General features: G+C 35.8%; 1 protein-coding gene across 18 annotated transcripts in view; it reads right to left on the bottom strand.

Annotated features, from left to right (window-relative positions):
* LOC109087787 (regulating synaptic membrane exocytosis protein 2-like) overlaps positions 1-12,392 on the bottom strand; it is a 150,135-nt gene that overhangs the window by 7,846 nt on the left and 129,897 nt on the right. The window contains exon 1 of one of the 18 annotated variants that reach the window (XM_042773093.1): positions 77-1,193. The exons of the other annotated variants lie outside the window; for them this stretch is intronic. Coding sequence (XP_042629027.1) covers positions 77-239 — 163 coding nt within the window. The 5' untranslated portion in view covers positions 240-1,193. Of the gene's footprint in view, positions 1-76; positions 1,194-12,392 lie in introns of those variants that run through there. 18 annotated transcript variants of the gene reach the window in all.

Raw genomic sequence — 12,392 nt, forward strand, 5'->3', positions numbered from 1 at the left:
CAAATATCCTGCAAAATGCATGAACTCTGACATGCAAGATGCTCATTTGGACATCTCCACATGTGACACATCTTACCTCCATCTTCCTCATCGAAAGAATTCATGCAGGGGAAGTAGACAGCCAGTGCTTCGAATGAAGCCGACAGACTCATTCGGCTCTGGGAGCGCTGCATGCGGCCGCCGGTGCTGCCCGCACCTGTGCTCGTGGTGGATGTGGCATCGTGGCTTTGCCTGCCCATGTTTACAGCCGGGCCGAATGGAGAAGATGCTGTTGTGCTGAGACTGCGGACGATGGGCTAAACTCAGAGTGCAGAGTGCTCTTAAACAACATTTAAACTGCAGCGGATGCAGGACGGGCACTCGCTCCAGTCAGGGTTGGTTTTGGGTTCTTCAGCTGGAGAACGTTCTGCGTCGACTGATCTCCCTGGAGTATGCAGCATTAGTGTGCATTCGTTCGGCGCAGTGAAGCTGTCAGCTCTCCTCAAGCTATCTCCTTTCTAACACACGCAGGAGGGGGGAGGAGGTGGAGCTTGGCTCCTTTTCTTGCATCCTCCCCCAGCCAATCAGAGGCAGTGGTGTGCCTCAGCACTTCAAATGCTCCTCCAGGCACATGAGCTTTACCCAGAGATACTGCAAATGTGTGTGTGTGGCCATTAGGAACCTGAGCATCTCTTACCCTGACTGTCCACATCCCAGTCACCCACAGTTCACGTGATAAACACACACACACACACTTGCACGAACACAGGCTGATAATTCCTCCTTTCTCTTCGGCTCTTAAAAAGACAAGATTTATTTCACCGTGCTGACGTGCATCTTTTATCTCCGGCCTCCACCTCTCTCTTCACTATCTCCCAGTGTAAATGTTTACCACAGTAGATGTCCGGCCACAGAAACAGCTGAATCACTGCTATCCCAAAAAAATATCCCTGCAAAATGCATTGCAAATATTTGCGTAGTCATAACAGGAATAGCAGCCATACCCAACTACTTTCAACAGTCACTCAAGGTGTCACATTCAGAGAGAAACAAGAAACTGTGTGTCTAATGCAGGCTAAATTACTAGGTTTTAGCATTATGCACAATTTACAACCATGATAGCAGATGCGTTCTAGGACAATGCTATGTGGTTTCTACAGTGCTATGAAGGTCGAAATCACCCAAAGTCTCTATGACAGGATTCTCAGTCTTTGATGCCAAAGACCTCTTTCCTAAAACATAATGACAGCTGTGGATAAAGACCCATTTATACTATATTTTAGGGCTGTCAAGATTCCTCTATTAAATTCGACTACTTGGTTATAAAAAATCCTCAATTGCATTGTGTCCTTGTCGATTACCCGGCAAAATACCGGAAGTGGCACATTCTACGGACGAGAATCCATGAAAAGCATTATTAGACCGTTTTCTAAGGCTGCACGAAATATTAAAACTATTTAAAAATCATAATAAAGCATAGTGCTATTGTGAATTCACAAAGGCTGTGATTCAATGAAATACATATATGCGCTACGGGTTTAATAAGCGCTTTATTTCTATGCCTGTAGGTTATGTGCATCCACTCAAAGTAAATGCTGCTCCACACAAACAGTTATCATTTACATGCGCGGACCGTCTCTAATTCCATCTTTGCAAATTTTGTAAGTCTGAGTTGCTTATAACGTTCATCTGAGAATATTGTGCATCATTTTATCAGATTTGTAAGGTAAATCATTTATAAACCTGCACCAAAACAGGAGAATACATCATTATCTTTCTAAATATGCTAACTGTTCATCGCAACTTCAAAATAAAAGTTTAAACCCTTGCTCTGAGTTTGCATGTTTTGATGTCCACATGTTCTTGTTCAAGAAATGACAGGAGCTGTAGCATTTCTATAATAGAAGTGGCCAAACAAATTTAAATAAAAAGTTGTTTATTCAATATTAAACGAGAGTTAAATTGCACCGTAAAGTGTAAAAACAATCGTCGGGCTGCTGTAGGCAACTGATATTAGACATAATGTACATAAGATATGATTGTTGTTTTATTACAATGTTTTTTTTTTCAGTTTTGTTCAATAAAACCATATGATTACTTGCTTTAGACATTTTATTTGAACCAATTATTATTGCCTCATTGCTATTATATATGTATTTTAAGTCATTTTAAAGTCTGTTATTCGCCTAGGTCTATTTTTTTTTTTATCACAAAAAATATCAGATTTCTTAATCATAAGAATAATTGACAGATTACACGATTACCAAAATAATTGTTAGGGACAGCACTACTATATTTATAAATTAATAAAAAAGCATTGTTAAAAAAAGTTTCTAAAATTAAATAATTGGCTTTTTTTGTGCTAAAGGCAGAAGAAAATATTTAAATATTATCTGCAAAATATTTAAGATGGATTTAATAACCCACCTTTGTTCTGCTATTATTGTAATTTTAGATAAATAAATGTGCAGATAAACATTTCAAAAGGTGAAAGTGCTTACGAAAATCTAATAATGTTTTTTAAACAATGTGCACATTGTCCATATATATATATATATATATATATATATATATGAACAATACACACACACATATACATAGAGATATACATATGATTTCTGAAGTATCATGTGACACTGAAGACTGGAGTAATAATGCTGAAAATTCAGCTTTGCATCACAGGAAAATTACATTTTATAAAATACATTTAAACATGTTACAATAGAAAACTGTTGCATTAGTGTTTTTACAGCCTTGGTGAGCATAGAAGACTTCATTAAAAACATTTAAAAATCATATTTCCATGCACACACACACACACACACACACACACACACACACACACACACACACACACACACACACACACACACACACACACACACACACACAAATACCGTATATATAGTGTCTTCCATATCTGAGTATGTGTTTTATATCTGTCACTATTGTGATCTGGTATCTGGTACTACTCTGTTCCATTATGATTCATTTTGACTTGTTTATGGCTCTTTGTGAGGTCTGACTTTCTTCTAGCAGACATGAAGGAACATAACACAGTGTACCGTTACTCCCAAACCTGCCAGAATGCACTCTCATCCTGATTCACTACCAAATACGAGAAACAGTACAGGGGGCAGAGGTGACATCTCATCATCTTCATTAAACACAGTAAAAGGAAGGAAGTAGACAATTACGGCCCAAAGACTGAACTAGCCTAAACTAGACCTTGACTGTGAAACTCACCAGGACTGACAGCCAGAGAATGGAAGATGTTTTTTTTTTTTTTTTTTTTTTTTTTTTTTTTTGTTTTTTAACCCAACGTATTAAATGCTAAAGTCAAACAAAAATTATAATGACCCACATGTACAAATTGGACAATCTGAGACTTAAGCAAAGCACAAGCAAACTCAATTAATTAAGTCTCCTGAGCTATGAAAGTACAACCTCTGAAAAAATAAAAGTTCCCTTGGGTTACCACATAGAGAAATATGCCAACATTCTCTAAATCTCTTAAACTTCTCTGTTGCAAGCAGTTTAGCTAATACTTAGCACATAACTTAATAATTCTGGGAAATGTTGATAAATGATTCATGATTCACATAAACAGTATGCAGTCTGAGACTTACAAGCAAAGAACTACAATATAAACCAAATGTAGTCAACACAATCAGTCATAAGGGTTCAAAAAAGTGCAGATTAGAGGAAAACATCTATGAATCAGTGTATTCAATCAATCAGCCACTACACTATAGTGGCTACTACAAAAAAATACAGATGATATCACTGGAAAGGCTGTACCACAGCTTCTTTGTACAACAACCACTTTATCATTAGCATTTCAAAGAAAAAAGCCTCTTCATAATGTTTCCCCCTGCCAGTTCCATTGTAAATATCTATTCATCTACGCAAGTTGGTCACAGTCATTCAGTAAATGGTTCAAGAGTTTCAACTGGCCTACAGTCCCATTATTTGGACAAATGTCAATTGTGTAGAACTATGGTTTTAAAACACTGTCCTTTAAAATGCCACTTTGAGGTGAAGAGCAAATATTACACAGGACTAGTTTATCTGCACCAGAAATTTCCGAACTTGTTTAAAGTGACCAAATAGATTACTTAATGTCATCTACATGAGAACAGCACAAACCCTCCAAATCTTCAAGCACAGACTTGCTTTTTTCATAAGAATTCTCTTCAAAAGAATTTTTGCTGTTGTTGTTAATGACTTTGTGTCAGTTGAAGAATGATGGTTCATATTGTAATTTTATATTATATTATATATATATATATATATATATATATATATATATATATATATATAGACAGTCTGCTCAAAAAAAAAAAAAAAAAAAAAAAACACAAAAATAAACATTTTTTATGATATTTTAAATACCGACAGAAAAACAGACAGTCTGCTCATGCCTGAGAGACAAAAACATCTCATACTACAGGAATTTTAAGAATAATATAATAAATGTGATTTGTGACGTTTAAAAAACAAGGGATATTTATTTAAATGTTCTTTAAAATCCAATAATATGTTCATTTATTTGTATAAATCATCTTTATATCAAAAACCATGTCCATATCGACAAGTGAAACAACTGAAAAAAGATCTTTACAAATATGACTGAGTTGAACCATTATGAATTATGATGTCCATATCAAACCAAATTTCAGATTAATAGAGGTCATCAATACAGCCTCAGAAGCCTCAAATTAACTGGCACTCAACTCGAACATGAAAACAAAACCCATGAAAGCACGGACAGACCGCTCACGCCTCAGACATGAGAACATCTCATATTACTGGAATTTAAAGAACGTCACGCATAAGAAAAACACTAAGATGTAATGACCTTGCAGTGCGCCATGAGATGGGGCAACAGTGTGTGAGACTGATGATGTTTTGACCAGCTCAGGCAGCCGTGTGCAAGAGTGTGTGTGTGTGCGGATAAACATTTCTACTGAACGACATGTTTACATCCTCTCATACCTGCCTTCATCTCTGCACTGTTTCATGCCACACCAGTTCAGAATAACCAGCACAACATCAGAGGATGTAAAAGTCATTAGCACAGGAACTCTTCAGAAAGCACTGCAGAATTGGAAATCTGCAAAAAATTCAACTATGTCATCACTGATCTTCATCGACTGTGTGTGCATTAAAAATCAAGGAAAGGTCTGGGTCATACTGCACCACAAAAAAATAAAAATAAAAATAAAATTAATATAAATAATTTTTTTGCATTGAGAAAATCATGGCTGTTTTTATGAGCATTACATTTCTTTTTCATTATGACAGTATTTGCATGACCATTAAACACATCCCCTTAAACTCTAATTACCATAATATAAATAATAATAATAATTATTATTATTATTATTATTATTACTGTTGTTGTAGTTGTTATCAACAAACTAAATTCAGTACAACAAATACCATCATAATAAATTATTTAAATTGCACTGTACAAATGTTCTAGAATAATAAGAATCATAAAATGATTAAATCATATTTTATATAATACCTTTTTATATAAGTTATAATGGAACTTCACTTAAATTTTTATTGTCATTTAAATCAAGTCAAAAAAAAAGTTTTGATTTTGATGTCATAGGTTTTCATCAATTGCATGTCTGGGATGTGAAATATGGCTGGACATTTCTTGACAGTTTTCATGATATTCATCTTTAAAAATCACCTTCAGTCAACATTAAATAGATATAATGTCTTTCTGTCAGCTGTGAAGTGATAAACCTCACACTTTCATTCTCTTAACATGTCTAATAAAGAGACGGGCGATTCAGATGGAGTGACGACCACTTCCTCTGCCAGTGTGTGGACAGATGGAGAAAGACAGAATAAACTCTTTAGTGCTTTACTAACAGCTCAGATCGATAGAACTGGCATCTGTGCAGCTGACAATGTCTGCAAATACCAGGGGTCACCAAACTCAGTCCTGGAGGGCTGGTGTCATGCAGAGTTTAGCTCTAACTTGCCTCAACACACCTGGCTGGAAGTTTCAAGAAGACCTAGACAGAGTTTGATCAGCTGGTTCAGGTGTTTTTGATTAGTGTTGGAGCTAAACTCTGCAGGACACTGGCCCTCCAGGACCGAGTTTCGTGACCTTTGGCAGAAACAATAACTATGAGACTCTGATCGAGATATTTGTTTTAAAGCAGACAGTCATCATGTACAGGAAAACATGCATGTGTAAAAAGATTCATTCTGCATGGCTGAGATTCAAAACAATATTGAAAACACATTCACAACAACAAAAAAGAAAAAAAAAGAACAGAAGAATATAGTTTGGTTTTTCCCTTCAACTGCTTAGTAACTCAAGTGTCAGATGAGGAACAGGATCACTGGACTATTTCGCATGACCTTGTTTTTGAAATAAGGAAGTCCATCTATGGCTGAGTCTTTAAACACAGAGACATTCATGAGACGTTCACTCAAGGACAGCAGACCCAATAAACAAAGACTGACTGCAAGACGCGTGCTTTCAAGTTCTTCGACAATGGGATCAAAAGAAAACTGAGAAAACAGCAGCACTACAATATTTTAGAGATGATGCAACACAAGCAGAAAATATGAACACATAATACTAAAGCATTCCGTTTTCAAATGCAATGAGTCATAAAAAGACCTCCTTGGTGTAATAGAATAAAACTGTTGCACCATACTAATGTTAGTTACTAATTCTTACAAAAAAAAATCTAATTAATTACATGCTATGTTAACTAATTAATCAAGTGAGCTACTTATCAACAATCCACCAATACCATTGTTGAAAACTTAGCTGATATCATGAGCACATTAACATATGACCTCACACATTTACATATCAAGGGATTTCAGTATTTAGCAATTTTATCTGTATATTGATCAATGACAGTATAAACAGTATGAAAGAGGTTAATCAGTCATAATCCTTGAAGAAATAATTCACAGTCCATAGGATGTAGATTGGTTTGTTTCTTCACCAGTACAGATTTGGAGAAATGTAGCATTGCGTCACTTGCTCACCAGTGGATCCTCTGCAGTGAATGGGTGCCGTCAGAACGAGAGTCCAAACAGCTGATAAAAATATCACAATAATCCACAAGTGATCCACATGAGTCCAGTCCATTAATGAATGTCTTATGAAGTGAAAAGCTGCATGTTTGTAAGAAACAAATCCATCATTAACACATTTTTAACTTCAAACAATTTCTCTATCCATAATACTGCTTTCGCCAGTGAAAAGTTGCCTCATCTGAATCAGGAGAGGACTGGACTCATGAGGATTACTTGTGGATTATTGTGATGCTTTTATCAGCTGTTTGGACTCTCATTCTGATGGCAAGTAATTTAATGATTCATTTTTCCAAATCTGTTCTGATGAAGAAACAAACTCATATCTTGGATGACCTGAAGGTGAGCAAAATTAAGCACAATTTAATTTTTGAGCGGACTATTTCTTAAAAGGCACTGTGGCAAAACTGTCAGATTAAAATTAAGCATCAGTGACAGTGACATACAGCTAAGTATGGTGACCCATACTCAGAATTCGTGCTCTGCATTTAACCCATCCAAAGTGCACACACACAGCAGTGAACACACACACACCGTGAACACACACCCGGAGCAGTGGGCAGCCATTTATGCTGCGGCCCCTGGGGAGCAGTTGGGGGTTCGGTGCCTTCGGTGCCTTGCTCAAGGGCACCTCAAGGGCACCTCAGTCATGATATTGTAGGCCTGAGACAAGATCAGAGAGTGAGGGTGGAAAATGGTTATGAAAAACTAAATTTTTTGGTGTAAGATGCCTTGAATAACATTATAAGTGGACTTCATAAGTGCACAAAATGCAACAACATGCAGTGGTACAACATGTAGCAAAGTACACAATATCTCATTTAATAAAGCACAGTTAGACCATAATTAAGCCAATATTGCATCTTTGTAAATCTGGTTCATACAGCAGTGCAGCATCTTATCATCTCTGTCACCATGGTGACACTCTGGAGGATATGCATTATCTTTATCTTTACAACCAATGATCAGTGATAAACCCATGACGATCATCATGACCTGACCTTAAAAAGCCAAAATAACATACGCCTTGTGAATAGAGAGAAAAAAATCTATTTTTAGATTACTTGAATGTTTTCTGTGATTGTTTGTGACCTGGAAATCTCAATATAATTTTTTTTCCTCCTTGGTAATAGTGTATTACCAGGGTCACGAAACACTAGAACACTATGCTAGTTATTCTGATTTGTTGTTCTTTGTTTGAACTCAATGATAAGTCTGCAGCATCTCCTAATTATTCATGAGACTGTGTGGTCTAATCCTATGAGAAGGCACTGTCTCATCATTATTTATGGCATGGATTTTTCTTATAACAGTCACTTCACGTACACCTTTCAAGTCCAAAAATGTGCTAGTATTCATTTAAATTGACTATATCCTATTTTTATTTATTTTTTTGCATCAAAAACACAGTTTAGCTTTTTATGATAATTTTCTGCCCTCTGATCCTTATAATTATACAGGCTTTTTTGATGCACTTACATACTTTCATACAATTTGTAAAATGTGATTATTCATGGGCTGTAGAAAAAAGCCATTAAATACTTATTATATTGTCTTTTAAGACTAAGTTTTGAGTTCTGAAATTTAAAGTTTATCTACTATTACAGTATTTATAATATTTTGAGTTAGCTTTTATTTTTATATTTTCAGTTTTAGTCGTAATTTATATTTGAGTCATTTTACATGCTTTTGGAATATTTATTAGATTTTTTTTCTTTACTTGATTTTATTTTAGCTTTAACAATTTTATTACTTCAACTTAAATTTATTTAAAAAACTTTAATAATTTTTATATTTTAATTTAACTATTTCAGTTATCAAAAACATTTTTAAATAGTTTTAGTTGAGTTTAGTTCACTGTGGTTCTAGCGCAATGGAAATACGTTTTTGCAACGTTGTGTTATCCTTGATAAATATTATATTATATAATTTTTTAAAACTTTTTTTTTGTCAAATAAATCTCAAAATCTGAATATAAAACTCACTACAAACAACTCAAACAGTGGCCCCTATAAAAAAATAAATATTTAAAGAAATAATTTTTGTTCATTTATTAAACTGCTACTGAAGAACTGCACAGGGGCCAAGAATAAAACTCTGAATAAAACTTTCCTTCTCCAAACACTAAATTTAGGGTTTGCTGAACATGATGTCCGCAGAAGAGATATGACAATGTGCATATCCATCGAGTCCACCAGACAAGATCTACAAGAGAACTGAGCTGGCTTATCTATGGCCACACATACTCACAAAACCCCACTGAGACCAATTACATCCTCGTCAAGCCAAAGCACAGCGCTGAGATCAGAGCTCAGAATAAGATGAATTATCGCTTCATCTTCTCATAGCTTTGCTCATTTCCAGGATCGACGGAAGGCGGCTGGGCTACATTCCACCTTCTGAGAGCCGTTCATTTGCATAAGATCTAGTGAGGGGATGAGAGGGGGCTGTGGAAAATCGGATCAGGGAAAAAGCTGCAGATCACCATGGCTACAGAGAATGTGACTTGCTCTGTGTCCGTTAACCAGGTTTGTCACACTGGAAGATACTCGTGTGCTACTCTCTACAGCTGCATTTCACCATACATGCCTTCATGCCTTCTGCAAAATTAAACATTAACTTACAACCATCATGTAGCCGGATTCTTGTCAGTAAAAGAGGGCATGAGTACCAAAATACCAGAGTATTCAGGAAAATATAGCCAAAAATAGTATTTTGTATTTTGGTCTGTTCTGATTAGTAGAGGCTTATGTATGTCAGCCAATAATTAAAATACTACTATCAACACCAAAAAATAGTAACAAAGCTAACAAATAAATATTTTCTTTGCATATTTCACTGAGATAGAACCAAGTATTTAACATCCAAAATGATATCCAGCAGCTTCAGATCTGTAAAGGTCAGAGATGTGTGATTATATGGAGACAAGTTTCTGAAGTGTGGCAAGAAGGAGCTGACGTATGTTCATTATCAGTACAGAATGTTTGTTCTACCAGACGATGGGTTTCATATGCTGCTCTGTCAGGTCAGTCTGAAAAGTTCTGACCATGTCAAGCTGTGAGTGACCCTTTGCTGGGACAAGCTCCAAACATTACAGGCTGAAACTTGTCTGTCTGAAACCCTTTGTCTGTTTAACCTCATGTTTATTATAACTTGTAAACACACTTGCAAAATGTCAACTTTCCATGTGAGCGGTGCTCTCAACAGCGCCAAAGGTCTGCTAGCTCCCAATGCATTATATAAATAAAACTAGACAAGTAAAGTTCGCAGACAAACTTTGAAGTTGGCTTGAGAAAGTCTTGTCTGAAGGTTTGGAATAGCTTTGAAATGCTTAAAGTTTAATTTTAATTGTTGAAACTGAAGTTTGGAACAGAGTGGGAACACACGTTTCTTGCATGATTTAATGTAAATTAACACGTCACAATCACAATTTACATGAATTAACATTGTGCTAGCATAATTTAACATGTCTCTAGCATGTTGCTTTCATGACTCTAGTATGATTAGCATGTTGCTAGCATGTTTCTAGCATGATTAGCATGTTGTTAGCATGATTACCAAGTTACTAGCATGCTGTTAACATGTTTCTAACATTATTAGTATGTTGCTAGCATGACTAGAAATTTACTCCCATGCTTCTAACATGATTAGCATGTTTTACTAACATGTTTCTATCATAATTAACATGTTACTAACATATTGTTAGCATGATTAACATGTTTTACTAGCATGCTTCCAGCATGATTAGCATGTTGTTACAATGTTTCTAGCATGATTACATGTTGTTACAATGTTTCTAGCATTGTTCTAACATCTAGTGTGTTACTAGCATGTTGTTAACATGATTAGCAAAGTTACTAGCATGTTGCTAGCATGTTTATAAGATAATTAACATGTTACTAGCAATTTGCTAGCATGTTTCTAACATGTTTCTAGCATGATTAGCATGTTGTTACAATGTTGTAAGCATGATTAGTAAGTTACTTGCATGTTACTAACATGGTTACCAATTACTAGCATGACTGTAGCATTATTAGCATGTTGTTAGCATGATAAGCATGTTACTAGCATGTTTGCTAGCATGTTTCTAGCATGACTAACATTTTACTAGCATATTTCTAGCATGATTAGCATGCTGCTAGCATGTTTCTAGCATGATTAGCAGGTTAGTAGCATGTTGCTAGCATGATTACCATGTTACTAGCATGCTTCTAGGCAGTATCTTATAAATATTAAATTCTTTATCTTTTTTTAACAAATAATCAGGTGCATATCCTTTAAAAAAATTTTTAGCCAGGTCACATCAGAAGGGCTCATAAAAAAACTACAATTAATTTAAACCACAAATAAAATAATAATAAAAAACAGAACTCACCATTTTAAGGGCAGATACAAGGATTTTGCGAACATTCATATAATTTATTAACCACTTCTGTCAGGACACAAAAATGTGCCTCTATTCATGTGAAGTAGAGTAGCATGTACTGTATCTGGTTCAGTTAAACAAGCAGGCCAGCAAGACGGGGCCGTCCCCTGCGACGCCGCATTACCCACCATCTGCCCGTGCCAAGTGCACGCCATCTACTCATCTGATGTACCTTCTGCTCTGCCTCAAACTCAATTGTCTGGGGAAAGGTTTTTAAGAGCCACTCAATGAAGCTTTTCAAGTGCCCGCAATATTTTTTTCCAGACTGTCCGTTTCCCAAACCACATTGTTAACAAATGAACAAACCATTAATCCTCAGAAAAACATGCAGCATGGAAAATCATCTATAATAAGAGCTACAAGATGCTAGCAGTAATTAAAAGAAAGTATTTTTAAACGTGCATTTGGAAACAGTATAAAGCGAACGCCTCCTGAATATCTTAAAGCCCAACACATGCAGCAATATGGAAACCCACTGCCCTCTACACGTTTAAGGACACTGGGACAAATTCACAAAAATGTTATGCTACCTTGCTACTTTTCAGTGCAAAACCTTTTTCAAATCAGAAATGCTCAAAACTTTACATTCCTAAAAGGATCCAACAGGGTGCTTTTGTAGCAAAAGGTTCTTCATGGAACCATCAATGCCAATAAGGGGTCATATGACATTGCTAAAAAGAACATTATTTTGTGTATTTTGTGTAATGAAATGTGTTTATGCGGTTTAAGGTAAAAAAAAAAAAATAACATTATTTTCCACATAATGTACATTATTGTTTCTCCTCTATGCTCCGCCTTTCTGAAACTCGTGATTTTTTACAAAACTCATTGGTCTGAAAAGCGAGATGCGCTCTGATTGCCCAGCTATCCAGTGCGTTGTGATTGGCCAAATGCCTCAAGCATG

The sequence above is a fragment of the Cyprinus carpio genome, chromosome A16 (genome assembly GCF_018340385.1).
Source record: "Cyprinus carpio isolate SPL01 chromosome A16, ASM1834038v1, whole genome shotgun sequence".
In the NCBI taxonomy this organism is placed as follows: Eukaryota; Metazoa; Chordata; class Actinopteri; order Cypriniformes; family Cyprinidae; genus Cyprinus; species Cyprinus carpio.